General features: G+C 42.5%; 2 protein-coding genes across 7 annotated transcripts in view; one reads left to right on the top strand and one right to left on the bottom strand.

Moving 5' to 3' along the window:
* The window catches only part of LOC140257111 (transcription initiation factor TFIID subunit 4-like), a 126,736-nt gene extending 124,190 nt beyond the window's left edge, over positions 1-2,546 (bottom strand). Inside the window, exon 1 of the mRNA XM_072346133.1 lies at positions 1,401-2,546. Within this exon, the coding sequence (XP_072202234.1) occupies positions 1,401-2,460 (1,060 nt within the window). The 5' untranslated portion in view covers positions 2,461-2,546. The remainder of the gene's footprint in view (positions 1-1,400) is intronic.
* A 3,675-nt stretch (positions 2,547-6,221) lies between these two features.
* LSM14A (LSM14A mRNA processing body assembly factor) lies at positions 6,222-23,729 on the top strand. 6 transcript variants are annotated; one of them, XM_072346415.1, is made up of 10 exons: positions 6,222-6,622; positions 12,473-12,636; positions 13,515-13,647; positions 15,273-15,392; positions 17,128-17,304; positions 17,611-17,673; positions 18,179-18,358; positions 19,698-19,869; positions 20,343-20,571; positions 22,393-23,729. In XM_072346415.1, the coding sequence occupies exons 1-10, from the start codon at positions 6,502-6,504 to the stop codon at positions 22,414-22,416; spliced, it is 1,383 nt and encodes a 460-aa protein (XP_072202516.1). In that variant the 5' UTR covers positions 6,222-6,501; the 3' UTR covers positions 22,417-23,729. The 6 variants fall into 6 exon arrangements, with proteins under 6 accessions (XP_072202516.1, XP_072202515.1, XP_072202521.1 ...); XM_072346414.1 differs by having other exon boundaries at positions 15,270-15,392; XM_072346420.1 differs by lacking the exon at positions 17,611-17,673.
* Positions 23,730-24,289: the final 560 nt, after the last annotated feature.

Raw genomic sequence — 24,289 nt, 5'->3', positions numbered from 1 at the left:
AGCAATTTATTTTCTGAATTACTCCTATCCTTAGAACATGCTATCCTCCTGTTAATGCAAATTGAATGGATTTCAAGCTATCTAGTAATAAAATTAAATTCAAGCGATACTTTTTCCACACTATTGTTTCCAGAACTGTCTCTAAACCTCTGACAAGATTGCTTTCAAGGGGCTGTTTTCCCCTTCTGTTTAAAAACTACATAGTGGAACAAAGGCAATAAGCCACAGAAACTGTATAGAAGGTCATGATACAACTTATCACAGGTATTTAGTATTTATCAAGCATATTAAAAATGTGAAATCAATCGCTAAAAGCCACCAATACAGTTGGAATATAGCCACACATTTTTAAACTAACCCCTTTGAGTTAGTCAGGTCTCCAGGAAACCACTGAACTTTATCCAGTTGGGACACCAGAATTTGGAGTTCCATAAACTGCAGTTAAATACACAGCTACAGAAACACACTTCTATTGCATTTTGCTCTATTTATCTTAGCTAACAAAAACAGCTATTAAAAGAAACATGGCAAAAGAAATAGATTATTTGAGGTTACATCAGCATCTCCAGGCAGTAGCACACTGTTGATGTCAATGGAAAAAAATAAATAAATAAATAAAAAATAAAAAAAGGTTTACCTGCCAATTCACCTCCTTGACCTGTAACAAACTTAGCAACTTTTTGCAACATTGTAATCTAAGCATGAGAGCACAGACTGAGACCCTGGGAATGTTTAGGTAAAGCAGTACATGGTGAAGTAGGAATTACCGGGATGGGGAGATGCTGCTTTGATTCATCAGCTAAACTTGCATCTTTACAAAACACCAAGAAAATAAAAGGAGAACAAGCAGGACATGGGGAATTCTTCACAGCTGGAAACAAAATCCAGTGATGGCAAGGCTGTGCATACCCAGTAAGGGGCAACACAGTCACACACCCCAAAAGGATGAACTTTACATTAAATCAGACTGCAGTGTGGATACGGTCACCTGGTGCCCATGAGAAGGTGCTCCCTGAAAACTTTTCTCCATATCAAGAGTATAGCAGATTGCAGAGCGCTTCAAGAGAGACGTGATTCCTGGTTAACACACTCCACATTGTTCTGGTGCACAGCTGCTTTTACACCGTTACAAAATTACTTACCGTGACCACCACTCTCCCAACGAGGGAAAACAAGTACTCGCCAAACAAGAGGCACAACTACTCTGCACCAACAGCAAAGTGCCCTAAGCCAACTACGACCTCGCTCATGCCAGCCAGTCGGCCAGAACTCGCCCTCAGACGGGTGCCTGTCTTTTAGCTCTCAACACGCCGAGCAGCGGGAAAACGCGAACTTTGAAAACCTCCGTCAAAGAAAGGCCGAGCAGAGAGCCGAGCGCCCGCCCCGCCCGCCCCACTTACCGGGCGGGATGGTGAAGCCCGGCGGCAGCTGGATGGTGGTCTGCTGAGGCGGCCTGACGATCAGCTGCGGGGCCACCAGCCTCGGGGCGGCACCCAGAGCGGGCCGCGGCGACATCGCCTGCGAAGCGGCGGGGAGGGCAGCGCCCGGCTTGGAGACGCCCGCGGGTTTGGCGGCCGAGCCCGGTGCCGGCGGGGTAGCGGCGGGCGCGGGGCTGGCGGAGTTGCCGAGCGCGTTTACTGCGGGCTGCGGGCCGTGCGCGGGCTTGGGCTGCGCCGCGCCGCCTTCCCTGCCGGCCGGGCTCTGCCGGCCGCTGACTGGCGGCACCGCCGCCGCCCGGCCCCTGGCGCCCTCCCCGTTGGGCGCCACCTCGCCGGGGAGCGGAGCGGGCTCGGCGGCGTCGGCTCCCTCCGTCGCCGCCGCCCGCCCGCCGCCCTCCGCCCCGCTCCCCTCCGCGGCCTCGCTGCGCGGCTGCGGCTCTGCGGCGGGCGGGCTGCGGCCGGGACTGGGGCTGCCCGCGTCCCGAGAGCCGGTGCTGGCGGCCACATGGTTGTTGACAGGCGGGGCGGGCGGGGGTGCGGCGGGCTGCGACGGGGCCGGGGCGGCGGGGCTGCCGCCGAGCAGAGCCGCTCCATGTGATTGCTGCACACTACTACTGTTTACACTCACTCCCCGCCCTGCCGCCGCCGCCGCTACCGCCGCCGCTGCCGCCGGGGGGGACGGGGACGGGAGCGGCCCCGGGGCGGGGGCTCGGCTCTCCGCGGCTCCGGGACGGCCCGCCGCAGCCTCCTCCGCCCCGGTAGCGGGGGGGGGCGCGGGGTGCCCCTGCTGCTGCCGGACGGGGCTGCTGCCCCCCGCCAGGCTGCCCTGGCGCTGCTGCTGCTGCGGCTGCTGCTGCTGCTGGGACGGGGCGGAGGTCCTGGGCTGGGGCGCCTCGGCCGAGCCCCGGCCGCCGGCCAGCTGCGATTCCAGGGAGCCCACCAGGTCGCTGACCGCCTTCTCGTCCACCTCCTCGGAGAAGAGCAGCATCTCTTCCAGGGGGTCCGAGGCGCCCGCCGCCATCTTGCGCTGAGGTGGGAGCCGGCCGCGCAGCGCGCAGGCGCGCCGGCCTCTGTCGCGCGCGGGGCACCCTGGGAGGGGCCGCCTTCCTCCTCCCCTCGCCGCGGGGCGGGCGCTCGTAGGGCGCGGGCGGATCGCTGGTCTCGGCGCTGCGGGGCTCGCTTTTCGGCGTCGGGGAATCCTTGCCGAGATGCGCAGGGTCCCGCCGCTCCCGGCCGGCAGTGCGGGCAGGGCCTGGCGAACCGCGCGGTGCGGGCGGGGACACCGCGTGAGGGAGCACCGGGCAGCAGCGCTACGGCGGTGCGGGATTTCTGACGGCTGGCAGAGCGCTGGGAAAGCCTGCCGGCCCGGCTCGGAGCGCTGTACGTTTGCACGCTGCCAAATGAAGGGTCGTGCGATCGCGTTACCTGGCGTTCGCAAAGCTGCCATAACCGTGTGCTTTGCCTTCAAGTCATTTCTCATGAAAACAATCCCAGGCAGCAGGTGGTTCTTAGCGAGAACTGAAAGCAGGCAGCTGTGAGAAGGGCTCAGCAGCCCAGCGCAGGCTCTTTTTTCCAAGGCGGCGTCGTGCTGCTGAAGCTGTTGGAAGCTCTCACACAGGCAGGCTGTCGTGTCTGCTCTAAAGCTTTGGTGTCCAGAACTCCTGCATTTCACTGTCAGCAGAAGGCTTGTAACCCCACCAGGAAGCTTTCTGCATCCTCACGGCGCTGCCCTCAGTGTCCCCACTGGAAATTTGAGGCGGTTCGTCCTGTTTGTAGCAATTATGTCATTGCATTTCTATACGCGCTTTTTCCATCGCTGCTTTCCAAGAGGAAAACGGTAGCCCCAACCTGTAATTTCTTTGACAAATGACAGAGCAGTTTCTTTGATGGGACCTGCGGAGAAAGCGATTTTGCCCACATCACTTTCCACGATTCATTACATCCTTTCTTGCACACAAGCGATAACCACCGTGTATTTTTCAAGCTGACAGCAGAGAACAGCTCAGATTCCAGCGGCTGTCTGCCGATCTAGGATAGCATGGATGGCTGCAAAGTTGGATGCACTTGGTCTGCTACTCGGTGGCCTGAAATGGTGACTCACTTTATGATTTTTTCAGGATTCTCCTCCAAACTGAAAAACGCAGATCAGTGAATAACCTTCTGAGCACAAAGAGAACGTGTAGGAAAGAATGATGGTCTCGCTGTACCCACACACAGCTGGTAATCCATTTTCAAACTCCAAAGTCACACTGTATGATCTGGCTGGACTCATGGGGCTAAGCTGCTGGTCACTTGTTTCCATCCAGGTTACACATTTTTATTCAGGGTAGTGTTTTTCCAGATTAATGCTTTTAGGAACGGACTTCTCACAAGTAAAAAAAAAAAGCCCCTTTAAAAATATTTACATGCATTTCAACGATGAAAAGTATAGAAAACATTTCTGAACAAATCTGTTGCTCTTTCATCTCCATTACTTAATTCCATACATATGTAGCTCCTAGAAAATCACAGACCACTGTGCTCACCTCATTAGACCTCTTCAAAAACAATCCTGAATTATTCTTTGTTTGAAATAGATACTGGCCAGAAGCAAAGCCACATGGGGATCTGGAAAAAGCAGCTGTATTTCAATGTATTCCACTTACTTCTCTCTCTGCTCTTAGATCAGCATCTCCAGCCAGAGGCCAGGTCTTTCCTGAAAACTCTTCCAAAGCTTTGCTTACACTCCCCTAAACTCCACCCATTCCTGAAGGTGGTTAATCTCCTTCAGTAAGGAGGCAGGAAAAATGTAATGCACACAATCTGATCCTCTAGATGGCTGTTAGGCTCTACATCTCCTCCAGAAGACGCTGTTATTTCAACACAGTGAGCAGCAGCTCCAGGCCATCCTCTAGTGGTCAGCAAGATTCTCTCTTGCCTTGTAAGGTATCATGAGAAAGGTACCTTTATCTTTCTTATTAAATGCTTTATGTAGAGCAGAGTTACAGATACTGATTTCAGCAGCTGCCTCCCACTGACCTGACATGGCCACACACCTCTTGCATACTTCACAACATCCTCAGAATACATTGTTGTAGTACCTGCAGGGCATTAAGACCTTCCATGACTTTACTGTCAGTTCCACCTTGGCATAAAGTTTTCATAAGCCTTTACAGCTCCTATTTACAAATACCTCAGCTCTTCCAGAAAACCTGGGCTTTCTCTTGTGTTTCAAAGCAAATTATCTAGAGGACCCCACTGGATGGATTTTGTCTTTAATTCCTCCTCCCCTTGGTCTGGACTTTTTGCTAAGAACAAATTCACCTCTTGCTTCCAACAAGCAGTACAATGTGACTCAGCCTCTGAAAAAGGGGGTTTTATTATTTACATATATGTTCAAAGCCTGACAAAACACATATTCATCAGACCTACCTGTATTTTAGCCAAAATACTGACATTCATCTTAGGCTCTCTAGGATACACTAGTACTCAATACCTAACCATTTTTTCTTGTATTCATTCCCGGTTTTAGGATTATTTTTGCAATTCCAAATCACTCTTCCCAAAGAGCTATCTTCAGACACAATTCCAGAGACTCTTTCTTCACCCCATCTCTCCCTGGAGCTCCCCATTTTCCCAGCCCCTCCCAGTGCACTGCTATGAACTTCAGTGCTCATAGAGATACAGCACACCTACACTTGGGACCTGGAAAAACTGAGACTGTACTGCTGAGCACTTTTCTGCACACAGTGTGCCATACGCTTACAGGCTCTCTCATTCCCTGCAATTCTTTTAGTCTCATGCTTCATCCAGCTCTAGTTGTGTCCTTCATGGGACTACAGAACCGTGGATCAGAACTCCACCATCACTTTGCACTAATGTCTCAGTCATACCTTATGCAAGGGTCTCCCAAACCCCAAGGCAACGCTTTAATTTTCTTACCTTGATCTGTGCGCAGAGATACCAGATCTAATTTTCGATGATGGTGCCTGTCATTCCCTAAGACTTTGCAGAGCCAGCCTTTCAACAGAATAGCTTCGGTTTTCTATCAGCCATGCTGGGAAGTCACCCCATCACCTCCAAGAGGACCACTGACATCAGCAGGATGCACCTCTCCTGTTTACAGTGGTGAGATAACGCCAAGTGACTGGATCCTACACGAGCTCCCAGACTGTGAGAAACGTCTCAGTAATTTTGAGGCAACGCCTCATACAAAGTAAGTTTATTCGCCATCCTGTAAGCAGGAATGCACTTGTGGGAGCAATATCATCTTCTGTTCTCTATGTCCGGCACTAGTTCTCTCTCCCTGGATCTTCACTCCTGAGTACTTCAGGTTTGTAACCTACACAAAGCATGTTACTAGCCATATACAGGCAGAGTTATATTACCAACCTTCAGTTTCTTTCTTTTTAGGAAATTCATTTGCCAATGGTGTTTCACAGCCTTTAACTTGTTTTTCTCAGCTTACTTCCTTATCTCTTGTGATGGAATTCTCCACTGCCTGCTGACTGGTCTATCTTTGAGAAAACACACCGCTGGTGGTTTGCTCGGGTGTCTTTTGCAAAACGCACAGCTAGCAGGATTAGCAGCGCAAACACGAAGCTCTCCCAGCACACAACCTCTGGGCCTGGCAGGCAAAGTACAGTCAAACCCAGCCGGCTGAAGAAGCTGCACCACACAACGCAGCGCAAGAGAAGCGCGCCAAAGCGCCCAGCGCCTCTGAGGTAATGAGGCGGGTGGCGCCAACACCGCTCCCCGCCCTCAGCTCCGCCTGGAGCTTCTCGCGAGATCTGCTCTGCTCCCGGCATCCATTTCGCGGCTGGAGCGAAGGGGGGCGCCGCTGAGGGAAGATGAAGGCGGCGGCCATGTTGGGAGCTTCGGGGCGGTTTTGGTGCGGGGTGTGCTGAGGGAGTCTGCGCGGCGAGAGCTGTTGCTGGAGGATCGGCGAAAAGTCAGCCTCGAATCGGGAGGAGAAGAGCGCCTTTTACGTTTCTGAGCCGGGCTTGTTTCGTTGTTTGAGTCCGGCTTCGGGAGCGCTCGGCAGGGAAGGAGGGGGGGGGTCCCTGACCGAGGAGGCAGCACCATGAGCGGGGGGACGCCCTACATCGGGAGCAAGATCAGCCTCATCTCCAAGGCCGAGATCCGTTATGAGGGGATCCTGTACACTATCGACACCGAGAACTCCACCGTGGCTCTGGCCAAGGGTAAGGGCCTAGCGGAGCGAAGGAAGGGTCCCGGAGACGGGGCGGGAGAGAGTGGGGAGCCCGTGGGGCCCGTTGGGGCCTCGCAGCGATGGAGCGAGAGCCTGAAGTGGCGGCGTTGTGGTGATAAGGAGGTTCCGGGTAGGCCTGCGGCCTCAGCAGCGGCTGCGAGGGGGAATTTGGGAGTTCTGGCGAGAGCCCGCGGCGTTTTGGCCGGAGACGCGATCTTCCGTCCTCTTCCCCTCACCGGAGCCTTGACGGGGGGCCTGTGGCGGCTGCGACGCCTTGGATCGGCGGTGGAAGTGAGGGAGGGGCTCGGAGAGTCGTGGCGGCGCGGAGCGGCCGCTGCTCCCGCTGCGGGGGGGTGGGAAACCCGACGGGTACGGAGGCACTGCCGTGGAAAGGGGCTCAGAGCCTTAGTTAGGCGGGCCGGGGCAGGAGGGGCTGCTGGAAGGAGTCCTGAACGGAGGGGAAGTGAAAGCCTCAGCTGGTCCTGAGTTCGTAAAAGAGAGTAAGAGAGGAGGAAAGAAAGAGGATTTATTTGCATCATTAAAAATGCCGAATCTAAAGAGGCTGCGCACTGCTGAACGCTTCTCATCCCGCGGTGGGAGACAACCGGAGGCAGCTGCAGTCTGCAGAAGGTACTGCGAGTGCTAGGTTGTCGACAAAGAAGCTGGTCGAGAGTTCTTTGTAAGCAATTATGGCACTGTATAAATTAAAATTGGGTGCGGACATAGGTGAGAGCATGTGAACTGGAGAATATGTGAGCTGGAAAGCTATGGGGGGCGGGGGGGGATGTTTACTGGGTGAGTGTTGGAGACCAGCAAATGAAAAAAAGTTTGAGACTGCACAAACGAAAGACTTCAGTGTTTCGTGTCTGCAAAAATGCACTCTCAGCACGATCGTGGTGGTCATCACAGTGAGTGTGTAATGTTCCGGTCAAAAATTAAGTGAAAATCTTTATACTTATAGACTCTATTTTAATTTACATTTATTCAGTCTGTCTAAGTAATGCAAGCACACACATAAGAACAGATTTTATCCAGCTGATAGGCAAGGAGGAAAATTGCTCCTTGTGTAAATTAAACTTCTGGGACTGAGAATATTCCAGAGCTCTGTTCGCGTTCAGTATAGTTCATATAGATACTTAATAGTTGGTCTCTGGAGTTTATACCATGCAGCAGTTTGTTTGCTTTCGTCACTCATTGGCATTTATGGTATTTTTCTGTTTGTGTGCCATGTCACTTTAAGGCCCCTCCCACCCTCTAGTGTGTAGAGAATTATTATTTAAAGAATATATTGCTTTATGCTGTGACTTCTTATATGTATGTTTTACAGTGCTTCATAGCTGGTTTGTTTGGCGTGCATAGTTCATTTACTGGGCATTTAACTCTCTTGATGTGATCTTATTTCTAAGGTTGCCTTCAAGTTGATTCACCTTGCTAGAAGTGAATTATCTGTTCAAAAAAGATAGCTGGTATTTCTCTATATGAGAAAAAGATTAATACAGTGATTTAAAAAAAAAAGTTTAGAAATTCCACTTGAATGCTGTGGTTGTTAAGATTCATACAGAAACACTTGGAGTCCTATTCTTGTGGAGCTTGTCATAGTCTTACCTTAAATTAGACAGATTTAATGCTGACCAAGCCAGTCTTTCATGACTTCTCAAGAGCGATTAAGTCACGTTCTGGCATATCTGCCAAAGTGTGGTTATTTAAGATGGATCAAACTACAGTTACAAATCTAATCTACTTTCTTCCTAACTCTAATAAAAAATGTAAATCTAAATCATTTCGTTTATTTTAATATAACTTGGCTGAGTTTGCTCAGGAATTTGTGTTTTGTAATAGTGTTATGATTCAGAAGAAAATAAACCAGTATTTCTAGACCACTAAGAACCTAAAATCTTGCTCTTAATCTGAAAGCTGATAACAACCATGTTAGGCTTTGAAACAGCTCACTGTGCTCATGAACAAAATGTTCAAGTCTGTAGACGTTTTTGAACAAATGAAAGCTTAGCTTAGGTCATATGCATGCGTTAGAACAGAGTGTGTATATATAAGGCGACAAGTGTGGTTAATTATAGCTAGGTCTGGGAAAGAAAAAGTGTATCTTAACTGTCTGTAGCTGTACGTATGTTGATCAGGTTTACTGCTAGAAGAAAAACAACTTTTTGCTTCTGTGGTGGGTGTCATGTGACTGTTATCTGGGTTGAATGCATGACAGTTTACCATTATTCTTTTTCTTAACTAGAATAGATGAAATTGTTTGTGACATGAAGTATAAAAGTAGAATTAGAATCTGTTCTTGAATAACTACAGATTTGCTGCCAATAGGGCTTTCAGTGGGCTCAGCTGAAGTCAGATGAAACTGAGGATGTGCTTGTGAAATGTCCTCAGTTATCTTAAATCTGGAATGATTTGTGCAGAAATAAGATTTTTGGGTTGATAATAGAATGCTGATGGTTCTCTTCAGTTCTTTAAGGGACGATCTGTGCCTGTTCTGCTTTGTTAATTTTGTTTACAAAGCCATTAAGCTGTAGTAAAAGTTGTAGCTTCTCTTGTGAGTTCAAGGAATATATATAGGAACTCTAAAAAAATGTTGAGACTGATAATGGAAGGCAGTGCATCTTTTCACAAATTGCTTGAGTCTGTCATTTATAAATAAAAATTCCAATTAAAAGTATTACATTTATTGCATTACACAACTATTTCAGGCTTTTATATGGTATTGATGCACGTGTTTCCTTTGGATTCGTGGCTTTTCAGGAGGTAGTGTTTAGTAACAAAAAAAATCCTCTCATTCTCAATTTTCAAATTAAATTAGTTTGAAATGTCCTTCCAGTTCTATTTTTTTATTTTTTTTTAAACAATCATTGGATCCAGACTTTTGGAGTGGGCTGTTGGGGAACCGCAGGGTCAGGTTTTCTTTCTGAAAAGTGGTTCTGCCCTGCCTGTGAGCAGTTGTATCATGTAATCATGACTGGTTTCTGTTTATCTCATATGTTGCAGTGTTAAGAAAGTAGTTGTTATCTTTCGCTGGTAATACGTATCTTTCTATTTCAAGACACTAACTTAGAAAAAGAGATTTTTAACGTAGGTAGGCTATGTAAGAACAACCAGGCTTTGTTCTCTGACAGGTAGGTACCTGGGGAATCCTTGGGGATGTGAATATGAATGAGGAAATGAGATGCTATCTTTCTGCTGTAATGCATCAGTTTTCACTTATCAGCTGCTGGGACTTTGTATGGAGTTGCATTGGGCCATTATAATTAATAGATACTAAATTCATGAAACAGCTTCATTAATAAGCAGTTAATATTCTGGTGTTTTCAGCCGGCTGTGATAGTATTATCCATAGTTTGATGACACATGCAAAAGCAAACTGTACTTTGCAAAATATAGAAGAGTGAGGGGAAATGAAAATAAGCACATAAAAAATATCACCTTGTAAGACTTAAAAGGGCTGTGGTGTACATCCATCCAAAAAGGCAATCATATATTGAATCTTATTTTGACTAACTTCTACATTACTACTATATAGCATACTTTAATACATCTTACTGTATTATTGCTACTTCATTATCCAGTGTGATCATTGTAACTTCCCCTGTCAGTCAGCAGAAAATCCAACACCTGAAAAAATACTCCACTAATCAATTTGTGTATTCTACTTGCAAAAAAGGGCTCTGTTCTCCTGCAAAGTGAATTATTGCAAACATGTAATTAATCAGTCTTTGCATACAGCATTTAGACAGTCTTACCAGCCTTACTGTGTATGTGTCGTGTAATTACAGAAGTCAGCATAACTTCACTTTTAAGGGGTCTGTGAGATGTTTGATGACCAAAGGAAGGCTATCATTACCAGAACAAGTCATTGCAATTACCATCTCTACCCAAAATTTCACCACCTTTTCTCTGTAGCATATTTGGATGGCTGCACACCATTAATGCAATAAGATTAATGTGAAGGAGTCAGCTTATAGTGGGCTCATACCCATTGGAACATTAACTTAGTCTGCATTCTCATACTCATAGGAGCATTAACAGGGAGACAAGATATGGGGGAGGTGGACATGAGTGGGTTTCGTTTTGCACACACAGTTGATCTTGGCACACATAAACCTCATAACATGTAGGCAGTATGTTCCTTAACTGACCCTGAAAAACAGCTTCGTAAAAACTTAATGAAATCTACCCCTTTCCTTTTCTGTGCTCTCCTGTACTAAAGAAAATGCTCAGGTCTTTGCAAGAATTTAAGCTTCTACTGGCTTCATTTTGCAAATTAATATTTGTAGAAGTCTAAAAGAATCATAGAATTGCTCAGGTTGGAAAAGACCTTAAAGGTCATCAAGTCCAACTGCAACCTAACCATACTACCCTAACAACTCTCTGCTGAATTGTGATCCTCAGCACCACATCCAAAGGTTTTTAAACACATTCAGAGATGGTGACTCAACCACCTCCCTGGGGAGCCTACTCCAGTGCTTAACAACCCTTGCAGTAAGTAAGTTTTTCTTGATACCCAACCTAAACACTCCCTTCCCCCAACCCCCCTCCTCCCCCAGCTTAACTTGAGGCCATTTTCCCTTGTCCTGCCACCAACCCCACTCTCACTGCAATCACCTTTCAGCTATTTGAAGAGAGCAGTAAAGGTCTCCCCTCAGACTGAAGGTTTTATGACTGAAAATAAATACCCAATAATGTCTCAAAACTGATTGTGCATCTGAATAAGAAGGGGAAACTTCGTATATTAATGCTAAGTACCGATGCATAGATTCTAGTTTGTTACAGTGCAAACAAGCTTCTTAAAAAGCTAGTACAAAAAGTTGCAAGGAGTTACTGGAGTTGCTGCATGTTGATGCTCAGTAGAATTTGATGCTTTATTCTTAACTTCTTGCAATTCATTGATTACTTTTTGTTTATGAAGCTCCAGCTTTTGTAGACACGTCTTTTGTTCCATCTTGTTTTCAGCTAGGATTGTCACACAAGGTGTGGAAGGGCCTTGAAGAAAGTTGTAATGTGATGCTCTATTCATGTATGCATGCAGTGTTTAGTGGGAAGGGAAAAGCATGATAAGCATCATTACACAATCTGGACGTTGTTGGAAGTCAGCTAAGTACATATAAAGATATGTAACTTCTCAGTATGCTGCATACTGCGTTGATACGCTTAGGAAGATAATCCTGCCCCAGTTAACTTAGTTTGGTGAAAATCATGTGAAATTTACATCAGCAAGAAAAATATGATCTGCTTCATGAAAATTGTCCACACATACTACATAGAGCCTAACTTTGACCTGAAATATTCATTCAGATCTTGAATCTACTGAGAAGAAGTTTGATTTTTGTCATCTTTCATATCTTCATTTCTGGTAATTTTGGCATTATTATTATTATTTTATTTATTTATTTATTTATTTTCCCAGTTTGTAAATACGTAACATGAAGTACAATCTCATGTAGTCCTTAATTCACAGGACTGGTTTACCAACCTTTGTTGCTCCATTGCATCTCTACTGATAAAATTAATGTCCAGAGAGTGATAACATAAGCAAAAACCACTTTGTTGCTTCCCCTCGGCTTCACTAAGCAGTGGAAATATTCAGCCCATGATTGTGCTACCTGTGTTTTAGTGAAGAACCAAAGAGATGCCTTTCTGCTTCAATTTTAACTGAGATTTGCAAGATCAAATTCCTTGTTTATGTCTGAGTAGTTAATAAAGTCAGTAAAGAGTATACTGCCTATATAAGTGTTGTGCTCAATAAAATCTTACTCTTTCTATTTAAAACAGTTGGTCTCTGCAGTATATTTGAAATGTTGATTAAATGTGAGATGGTTTCCATTTTTTGCAGTTCGTTCCTTTGGTACAGAAGATAGACCAACTGACAGACCTATACCGCCTCGAGATGAAGTCTTTGAGTATATTATATTCCGTGGTAGTGATATTAAAGACTTAACTGTCTGTGAGCCACCAAAGCCTCAGTGCTCTTTGCCGCAGGACCCTGCTATTGTTCAGGTAAGTCAAAATATATTTTATGTATTTGTTGCTTAAGATACAACATAGCAGCTTTGAGTGCTCTCTAGCTGAGAGTGCTTAAAAAATCAAATCTTTGTTGAAGTTCACAAACCAGTATAAAGAACCATTACATTATTTATTTTATTTTATTTTCCTCTTCTGAATCATGTTCTTAACTATGGTAAAATCAGGGTTGAAGTCTAACTCTAGCACAGCTCACTGGACACAAAAGTTAACACATTTCTAATGACTAGCTGGTTGATAAGGCAAAAATCTTCACTATTTCTTGCAGATTATACCTGCAGTCCTCTAAGATCTTCTGGTTATTCTAGTACAGCTGTTTTTGTCAGCATTTGCTGAGGTCTCTGGAGTTGTGTTAATGCTAACCCCAAATTTGTAATAGACTCACTGCCCTCTGTTTTCTTAGGGTCTTTCATTAGTCAATTGGTCATATGTTTTTGAAACTTTAGGAAAAACATGTAGCACTTCTCAGGTTTGCTGACAGAAGCTTTTATGAGTGTGTGCCCAAAGTAAAATCCAGTACTGGAGGTTCCAAAGAAGAGATTGCACATTTTAGGGTACTGTTTTCACAAGTGTGTGGTATTGATGTGGTGAACGCACTTTCTAAACTGTACACATGCTTGTGAAAATGTTTTCTGCTGCTGACTGCCTTGAGGTTTTTTATGCAGAGTAATCTGCATGCTTATCTATTTGTGTGTTGTCTTTGCTTCTCCACTGAAGTGATTAAATAATTGCTATTAAAACAAGCTCTTGGAAGTTAAGTTTTTTTTGTGTGTGTTAGGGTAAATCTTCATAAATAGTTCCTGCATTTCTTGCCTTATAGAGCTATGTTCTACTTCTTGTGCTTTTGTCTTCAGTCTTCACTAGGATCTTCAACAGCATCTTCATTCCAGTCCGTGGGGTCCTATGGTCCTTTTGGCAGAATGCCTGCATACAGTCAGTTTAGTCCAAGCCCGCTTGTGGGACAGCAGTTTGGCACTGTTGGAGTTGGTATGTTTATTATTTTTGTGTTTTCCTGTAAGTGAGGTTGCAGGTATGTGTGTGCAGACAGAGCTTGTAACTCCTTCAGTGCTTTATCCTAAGGGGCAGATCCAGAGTATTCAGTCTGTATCAGTCTCGTAGTGTAGCTGAGGAGTATTAGGTTTCTTATAGTCTTTGTATATCTAATCAAAGTGTTCGTGTGATTGAGAACTAACCGCCTTCAGAGGGATGAGTGGTGAAGGGCTTATATATTCATGAGTTCTTTATATTTCATATATATTCATTACACTCATCTTGTGTTTGTTCTATTTCACAAGTGGTAGAAGCAGCACCTCCTTAAAAGCCTCAGCTGTGCTATGAATATCTGGTTTCCTAGGCTGGTCAAGGTAGTGTGTGCCTCACCAAGGATTTGGATTACTGAGCAGCCCATGTGCCAGCACAGTCCTCATTCATGAGATGTTAGTGTGGTACAGAGTCCATTGCTTGAAGTATTTGTGAGCGGCGTGTGTTAGTTGTGCCTTTATGCTGTAGATGTACTGCAAGACTCACCAACTTTCATTCCTCTAAGTTTCTTAAGTAGAAAGAGAACTCGGTTTATGTTTCCAGCATTAAAAAACAGCAATAAAAAAACGGCACCTGAGTGTGTAAGGGCCTCATTTTACAAAGAAACAAAATCCTCACGAGGCTTGTTTCTGTTCAGTGTGTACAGGTGAAGTAGTATAATGCTGTTGTACCTCACAGTAGTTTAAGATAGGAATTTGGGGGTCTGACGATGAAATTGAGGTCTTGCATGCAGTGAAATTTAGTGACAGGTATGTGTTGTGCTGATACAAATGCAACTGTAATAGAGTATGGTGTTACTTACACCAATGACTAAAACATTTAAAAGTAGTTGAAATACTATTTTAGATTCTTAGTTCTTAGATTTCTAAGTAAATTATTTAGAATTTACTTTTTTAATCTTCTGTAATCATAAAAATGTTTCCCTAGTATAATTGGAACCTGCATTTGTTTTTAAGATACTAAAGATCACTAATGATCGGTTTATTTCTTTAGTGAAAAATATGGTTTTTTTAAACTGAAATCTATCTGTTGGCTTTCAGTAAGTCTGAAGGTGAAAGCCTTCATCTTGGTGAGTGAGAAAAGACAGCAGAAGTGGAGTTTCAAAGGATTTTCTTTTTTTTTTTTTAATTTTATTTTATGTATTTTATCTCCTAAGATCCTGTATTCTTGTAACTGTTACATTGACAGTGTTACTCCTGTTACTGAAAAGGTTTCATGTGAAAAGGTTTCATGTGAAAGGTAGGCTGCAGAACTGTCTTCAACTTGAATAAGTAAAACTTGATAGTCATATTTTTGTGTGAAAGACAGGAAATTGAAATATCTACCAGTTGTGTTTGTTCTTTACTCTCTGAGATGCTGACCCTGCTCTGTTTATGCTTATGATGTGAACTTTTTTAAATAAATACAACGGGGTATTACAACCCCATCACTTGTTGAGTGAGAGGGTGATTGCCTGACATGACTTCACTGATCATTTAGTGTTAACTTTTGTGGTTTTTAGCTTAAAAAAAAAAAAAAAAAAAAAAAAGTCTAACCACGGTTTTACAAGTCTGTTATTTCTTTCAAAGCAGGAGGTTCATTAACGTCTTTTGGAACAGACTCTTCAGCCAGTGCTAGCATGTCCCAAAGCACTGCAGTTGGTTCTGCATTTACAACAGATGCAAGAGCACTAAAAACACAAATGTCTCAAGGTAAATTGTTTTGAAAAACTACTTTACTTTTGACCAATAATTTCCTTAATTCTGTGATTTAGGTGATTGCCAGAAATATAACCAAACAATTCTGTCATGAAAACATTTTATATTAAGACAAAAAACAAACAAACCCAAACCACTGTAAATTTTTGCTCTATAAATGTGTTTTCCTACATCTAGATATGCTGCATAAGTAATTGTGTTAGCAATGCATTTGTTGTTCTTAAAATGTCTTTGTTGAGGAGTAGGACTTAGTTCAGTTGAATAATTTTAGCAGATAGCTACATATGGAAATTGGGCGTGTAGTTTTATTGATAGTATGAGAAAGCTCAAGATACTTCATGCTGATTTAATTGGGAAGTCCATTCATCTTCAGTTCTTTGTTTTTATTTCTAAAGGTATTTTCTTAACGTGTTTAAATAGTATTTACAGCAGACTTGAATGTCTGTACAGATAGTGATGTTGACGGTTAAGTCTGCTTAACAATAATAGAAGCTGCGTGATTTATTGTGTAATACTGCATAAAGAAGCAAACAGCAGTGAAATTAATTCTTGATACTTTTTTGAGTGGCAAAGAGAAAAGAAACTGAACATCATGCAACTTAACCCTAATTTGTCCTGAATATCTGTTAAGTTTGCTCCCCAGATCCCAAATGCATATTTCCTGTTCTTCCAGTTTTCATTGCTGTGACTGCAAGTTTGCACAGACATACAGTCCTGATGCTATTTTTGAGTTTATGTAGTTATGTTAAAAGTCAAAACATTTTGCTTGGTGTTTCTGAATTCTAGGTGAAGTTTGGTAACTTGTAGGGACTGCCTTCAAAGATTAGTTTTGTGGGTTACCAAAAATAGGTTCTAAATTAATTAATTAATTACACTAAGCATTTAATATTTTCTCTTGAAAGCGTTGCTTTGTTTCCTGTAGAAGTTAATTGGGTATGATTTTTTTACTTCATACAGTGTGCTTCAGATAAGCAAACATTGTTCCAAAAAATTTACAGGGAACGCCAATAAGTTTCTCTGTGTATTTTTGCTTTTGAAAGTAATTGTTTTAGATCATGTGTAGTAACTTTTCTGTTTTGTAAACTTTTTGTGGAATGCCTGTTCTTTTCTTTTTCTTGGGACTTAGGTCTCATCCCACTAAATTCTTAGCGCATATCATATAACAAATTTATGAGATCAAGTCATCAGATATCTCAGTACTAAAGGTGTTCTTGACCCCAGTCACTCATGCTGCAAGCTGAAATGTATGGACAGCAGTTTATGGGGAAGTGTGCACAACTCCTTCACCTTCAGTCTGCCTGCCACTAGCTATCGCTATTCATTATTTTGTAGTGAATGTAAAATATTGTGCTAGATGAAATAAAATGTAAGTATTGTAACTCTGTCTCCGCCTTTGGGAGCATTTGCTTTTCTTTGGCTTTCCAGGGATGCAGAAAGGATGTGTATACCTTGGTCCAGGAATTTCATTCCACAGTTAAATGCACATCGTGGATGTGTTGGTAGGGATTAATTGTCCTACCCATTTTTTTCTTTTAGACTAGGGGAAGGGCAATTGCTAAATATCCTTCATTCTGGATTAGTGGATCTGAGGGTGCAGAAATATTTGTTTCCTCTTTGGACACAGCAGGCTTGACTGGTAAGGCAGATAAACCTGTCAGTCTAGATTGGTTGGGACCAGCAACTTAAATTTATGGATGAGAAATAATTGTTGTTTGCTTGTTTTTTGAAGGTCGTTCAAGCCCTCAAATAGATCATTTGAGACGGAGCCCTACCATGGAACAAGCAGTACAAACAGCTTCAGCCCACTTGCCTACTCCAGCACCAGTTGGGAGGAGGAGTCCTGTGCCAGCCAGACCTATGGTGTCTGCTAGCCAAAAATCATTAGAGAGTCAAGAGCACAGACGAGGTAGCTTTGGATAATTTTCACATGGGTTTTCTTCCACATGCAGCTTAAGTGCTCTTTTTGAGGTTAACATGTAGGAATTTTCCTGCTGCCCTTTACTAGTAGACTGGGTAGCAGAGACCTAGATTTTACATATTGCTTTTTAAAGTCAAATAGTTACTTATTTATTTCCTCCTGTAAGAAGTTAAACTCATATTTTACTTTCGTAGGTTTGGATTTTTTGAAAATCAGGGCCGTATAGTGATATACACAAGTATGATAGAAAATACCTAATTGGATAAACAAACATCTCTTTATTTCCAACTTTAGCTGAAGCACACAAGGTTTCAAGATCAGAAAATGAACTCAGAAATGAAAACAAACGACAAATTGGTAAATCTTGTTTTGAGAAATAGCTATAATTCTAGTTTCAGACTTGAGTTACTCTTTTTGTTTTTTTTTAAAGCCTGCTTTAAAAATGCAGCATTATGCATACTTTGCAAAGTGCAAAGACTTTGTTTCTAGTATTCAGAATTCAGAATAAAACTTAAGAATTCAGAATGCGTTCACAGTATTGTTTGTAGTGCATTGATTGGGTCATGGATTTGTAAACATAATAGAATGAAACAAACTTTATCGTTTGAAGAAAATACTCAACTGAAAAGACATTAGCATTTTATATCTTAAGAAAGCTTTTAATGATTTCCAGGAAGTCTTTTAGTACACCCCAAGGTTAGTGCATTATGCGTTCAGTATCACAGCTGTATTTACTGTAAGCGAATTAAAAAATTACAAGCTGCTCCAGTAGGAGCTGTAACAAACAGAAGTGCCAAATGCATGAAGTCCCAACTTCTACTCGAGGAGCTATTTAAAAAAAAAAAAGTTTTCCCCTCTTTAGTTCCAGGTGCTCCTTCAGCACGGAGAGGCCGTGGAGGTCACCGAGGAGGCCGAGGAAGATTTGGTATTAGGAGGGATGGTCCAATGAAATTTGAGAAGGACTTCGATTTTGAAAGTGCAAACGCACAATTCAACAAGGAGGAAATTGATAGAGAATTTCATAATAAACTTAAACTCAAAGGTAAACCAACACTTGCTTTAGATTTAAGCGTGGGTAAAATAAGCATGTCTTGCTGTTCAAGTTTTATTGCTGCCCTGGGGAAACAGCTTTTAAGGATTATTACCTTCAAAGTCTTGTTTATGGTAGTGGAAAATAAACCAATTAACAAGTAAACTGAAATCGCCTATTTAATTTATTAAGCATTTGGTTAAATACTGAAGTATGGGCTTTGAAAGAATTGTAAGTTGAAAGTATGTGGCATGCTTTAGCAAATCTGTCAGTTAAAAATACTTGAGTAGAAGTCCCAGTCGTAAGTGTTCTTCGGGAAAAGATGCAGTAAAAGAAAATCCATATTTGTTTTCATTTTGCAGGAGAATGTGAGAGGTTTTCTGTGTGCAAAGTTTCTGGTATTTCTTTGCTGTTACTCTTTTCTAAAGAAACATCAGAGTAATTCATATCTATGCTGCTAGCATGTTTATTTTGCTTTCTGACAGGATTATGTTTTAATTACCTCATTCTCTGTGACCAGCTCCTGTTGGTTGTTATGGATGCCAATTTTTGGACAAAATGCAATAAGATAGATTTCTCTATTTTAGCAAACAGTTGGCTAAAAGTATGTCAGGTTTTCAGCAGAGTAAAATCACCAGTAGAATCCTATAGCATTAGTTCTCTGGTGCTTGCCTCTTCTGGATATTTTTTTAAATGATATTGTGACACATAGATGGTTAGTTTAATGTTGATAATAAATTTTACAGAATAATGAGAAACCTTGGGTGAGGGAAGTGAGTGTACTCTCAGTGAGGTTGCAGGCAACACCAGACTGAGGGGGAATTGTTAATCTGCCTGAGGGTAGGAAAGCGCTGCAGAGTGTTCTGGACAGGTTGGATTGATGAGCTGTGGCCAATGGGATGAAGTTCAATAGGACCCATTGTCAGATCTTGCACTTTGGTTGCAACAACCACATGCAATGCTTGGGGCAGGGTGGCTAGAAAACTGTGTGGTGGAAAAGGGTTTGGGTGTCTTGGTGCATGGCTGAACATGAGCCATCAGCATGCTCAGGTAGCCAAGAAGGCCAGTGGCATCCTGGCTTGCAGCAAAAGTAGTGCAGCCAGCAGGAGCAGGGAGGTGATTGTCCATCTCTACTCAACTCTGGTGAGGTTGCACCTTGAGTACTGTGTTCAGTTTTGGGCCCCTTGCTGTAAGAAAAACATCGAGGTCGTGCAGCATGTCCAGAGAAGAGCAGTGAAGCTATTAAAGGCAAGGGGGGGGAGGCGGTATATACATGTCTTGTAATAGATTAATATTGCTGTACTGTCTAGTTTGATGGCCTGGAAGGAATCTGTTTAATTTTCTTTTCCAGAAGACAAGCTTGAGAAACCAGAGAAGCCTGTAAATGGAGAAGACAAAGGTGACTCAGGTGTTGATACCCAAAATAGCGAAGGGAATGCAGATGAAGAAGATCCACTCGGACCCAACTGCTACTATGACAAAACCAAATCCTTCTTCGATAACATCTCCTGTGATGACAATAGGTATGGCCTGTAAGGGGAAGCTTGTTAGTCTATTTAATGAGTGTCTGTGTAATAAGGTTGTGTTGGCACTACTCATTACAATTTGTTCTGAATCAGAAGTTAACTAGAAGTTAGTGTTTATTGTAAACTCTTATTTTCTTGTTCTCCATTTCAAATTGCAAATGGCTCTTTTTCTTTAATTTATCATGTTGTAACAGAGGTTACAGACCTTGCTGTTCACTGAAGGAAACTTAGGGTGTTTTTGATTTATAACCGGTATTGTAACACACCTCTTTATTGAGTGAAGTGAGTTTTGGCAGACATCTATGTTCTATATGGCAGACATCTATGAAGGCATAGTTGGTAAATTTGATGTGATAGTGCATCATTTTTTATTTCACTGCCTTTGTGGTGATTCTAACGAAGCAGGGCAGCCTTCGTTCTTAAGTGTTTTAAAGACAGAAAAACAGTCTTTCTTCCTATGTATGTGACAGGGAGCGTCGACCAACCTGGGCTGAGGAAAGAAGATTGAATGCAGAGACCTTTGGGATACCACTGCGTCCTAATCGTGGTCGTGGAGGGTTCCGAGGCAGAGGGGGGATTGGTTTCCGAGGTGGAAGAGGACGAGGAGGTGGAAGAGGTGGTTTCACTACTCCCCGTGGATTTCGTGGTGGTTTCAGAGGAGGTCGTGGAGGCAGGGAGTTTGCTGACTTTGAATATAGGGTAAAATATATTTAATCTTACTATAACTTGATCAACTGTATTTGGAAACTAGTGGTATAACTCCTGCTGCTTTTAGGTTTGATGTTGAACTAGGAGTTATTGAATAGTATTGTCTAGGTCGACTCAGCTACTCAATAGAAAGTCTGTTGATTCTTGTTACTTAGCATTGTTTGGCTATCAGCAGCAGCCAAAAGCTGCCATTAATCAGATGTCCTAAATATTTGTTCTGTAGCTGGATTTGAAGAAAAATATAAAAGATCTACAGATTTAATATGAGAGAAGAATAAGAATTGCAAGCATTTTTCTAGTCAATACTGAAAAACACAAAGAAGAAACTTAACTTGTAGTGTGCAAGGAAGTTCTTTGACTTCTTGTGAATGAGTTAGAACAGTGCCTATATACTTGTAATATACACAGCCCTTAAAATAGAGTAATTGAAGTTGTGTGGAGATGACCCTTTGCAAAAGATCGCTCAAATATATTTGACATATGTAAGTTTGTTACGCACTGTTTGTAATTTACTGTAGTTCAGTAGCTACTGGGAAAGCTGAGGCAACTTTGAGTTCTTTTCAGCCACTCATACAGCAAAAAGGAACTTGGGGAGATAAAGCAAGATCTTGCAGAAAAGATCCCTGCCCATCCCACAGATAAAATATTTTCTAAAAGTAAAAACAAGTATTATTGTTCTGAGTAAATACGAAGAGGCTTAAAGTTTCTTAAAACATTATGTGCAAGTTACTGTACAAGTTCGTTAACCAAACATGCACAAACATGCTTTCATCGTCATGTAGTCGTAAATAGTGATTTGCTCTGCAGAAGCTTTGGTAGGTGAAATCACAGTTTCTCTTTTAGAGTATAGTTAGGCAGTTGACTTATACAAAACTATCAAGGCATGCACTTCCCTCTTTCCTGTTGAATATCTTAACTCCTGTTTTTATCAGCCATTCCAAGGAAGGAGAAGTTGGATGCCACCCTCTGCTAGCAAAGTGTATTCTGTGCTAGTGGTATCTTCCTTTTGATAGTGGTGTCTATCTATTCTGTGCGAGTGGTGCACTTTCCTTTTCTTAGAATCAACCCAAACCCTGCCTCTTATTATTATTAGCACTGGCTAATGGATCAGACAGATTACATAAATTATGAGGGCTCAGTTGCTTGCAAAAATAAAATCTTGTCATGATTTCAGTGCAAGCTATTTTTGTAGACACAGTCTTCAACTGGAATGTTACCCTATGAAGGAGCAGAAATGATGTGGGCACACTGTTTAAAATCAGTAACAAATATAATTAACTGAACTAATGCAAATAAACGTAGAGTTTGACAATTCAGACAGAAGAACTCTTTCTGGTAACTTACCTTGTGAGCAGTATGAATTTTTACAGTGCAAAATCATTGTTTTCTGGTTGAAGATTCAGGTTTTTTTTAAAGCCTTTTCATAACTGAAGGTCTGTCCCTCAGCGATTACTTGCTTAAATTGCAAGAATTAGTCCTGTGATTTAAAGAAACGTTTAGTAGCTGAGCATGAACTGAAATGAGGAGTTGAAGATCATAGACAGGATTTTGTGAATGAACGTTTCACAGTTGTGTGGGTAAGTAGGAGGTGTGGCATACAGGCAGACGATTTGCACTACAGCTTCAGTCAGTGAGCTCTCTGTGCTTGCCACTATTTTGATCAGCTGTTAATGTAGTGATGGAGGTGTCCTTCCTGATTTCAGATCAAAAGTAGCCATCGGAGTGTATCTTCTCCCAGCGCTGTTACCCAAGTTAACCTGCGTTTGTTGTTCTGCAAAATTAATTGTAACGTTCTACTGTTGTTCCCTCTAGAAAGACAACAAAGTTGCTGCATAGTCTACAGGAAAGCTGAAACTGCGTGAACGTCTAGATCTTCTTGATCCAGAGAATTAGTTTCAATCTCTGCAAAGAATGAAGTTAATTTGCTGTATACTTGTCACCAGCACTGGGATTTAACTATTTAATTTCAAAGGGGTGTAATGCAGTTACTTTTTGAAAAATGGCCATCTTTGAGAGCAGTGAGCATTAAATATATTTGAGACAGAAGGATAAGTAATTTCTTATGTATAGTTAATTATAAAGCAGTACTTCGATGGAGTTTAAGTATTTTTTCATCACTGAAAGGATTTTTCTTATTACTAAACTGTATTTGATAATTGCTTCGAGTTGTAAGGACAATTGTATGCAGAAGGCCGTCGATACTGTGAGTGTTTTGATCCACTGAAGGTTGTTTTTTGGAAATCCTGTAATATCCCTTTTGAGATGGTTGTACTTTATCAACTAGGGTGCTGGACAGTAGAAAACTTGCTTTGTCAGTCAGATATGTACACACAGTAAATACTGTTTCTTAGGCAAAGGAAACTTTTTATATAGTTGTAAAATTCCATTATATCCCATTGCCAAAGAAACATTACAAACTTTGTATAGCTGTATAAAAAGCAACTAATTTTTTAAAGAATAAACATTTTTAAGTCGGCAAACATACTGTGTTATTGCAGAAGTTGATATGCTGAAGAACACTGAATTAGTTGGGTTTATTTCTTTAGCAGCTTTTCAGGCTTAAATTTGATTTTATATTTGGAGTACAATGAAGATTTAAAACGTTCTTCCATTACACAAAACTGGATACACTCTTTGCTTCTCTTGCAAGCAATTGATTTTGTAGCTTCTGGCATATCACAGGATTTGACCAAATGAGAGAAAGAGATATTTTTCAAATGAGGACAAAAGAAATTTCGTAAGTCCCAATTTTCAATTAATTTTACTTAGTGATAAATATTAACTTTTTTTTTTTAATAATGGGCCAGGCACATGAGTTAAAGCGATTCTTCTGGAATGCCTGGGCCGGAAGTACGCCTGCATTTGTCAGTTCTTGAAACGTTAACTTTGTTGTAATACCCGTAGACATAAGTGAGTGAGGAATTCTAGTGCTTGGAGTTGTTTGCATTTGATAGGCCATAGCTTGGAGAAGATGAGAACCTGGTTGTAAGACATTGCATCCGCAAATGACATAGTATGGACTTCTTGCCAATTCTGAATGCCTAGTTCCACCTTGTGGATATGCTGAAATAGAGACCTGGTCATTTGTGTCTGTATATGTATGTGAAGGCCACAGGAATAAAGGGATCCAAAGACTAAACGTTTTGATCTAATTTACTGATTTTTTTTTTTTTTTTTTTTTTCTTTTTTTTACTTCAAAGTACTCAGTGGTGATAAAGATGCGGAAAACTGCACTGTTGGAAAATTGGGATATTTAAAGTGGGTGATAGAATCTTAATTTTATAACTTTTGTATAGCACTATGAGGAACTATTTTGTAATTGGTTTCCTTATTAAGGTCAAGTATTTGGCAGCCGTAGCGGTTAGATAACACTGTTAGTAATGTTTTGCATGTGAACAGCACTGCCTTGCGGGTCCGTCCGGGCTGGCTCCGAGCAGCTGCAGCGCTGTGGGAGCGCGGGGCCGCGGCACGGCTGCGGGCGGGAGGCGGCGGTACGGGGAGCTGCGGGGCGGGGGCTCTGTGCGCAGGGAGCGGGCGGCGCGGCCACCGGCGGGCTACTTTGTTTCATGGAAGCGAGGGGCTTTTCTTTTAAACCAGAATAAACTCTTCAATACTACCCGGCTGTGGGCAGTTATTTCGTGCCGTCGCACGAGGCACGGCGGGATCGGCCGCTTTCGGTCGGGCGGGAACCGGGCGCGAGGAGGGAGGA

Source organism: Excalfactoria chinensis, chromosome 11, assembly GCF_039878825.1.
Source record: "Excalfactoria chinensis isolate bCotChi1 chromosome 11, bCotChi1.hap2, whole genome shotgun sequence".
NCBI lineage: Eukaryota > Metazoa > Chordata > Aves > Galliformes > Phasianidae > Excalfactoria > Excalfactoria chinensis.
This window is presented reverse-complemented; position numbering and strand designations above follow the sequence as displayed.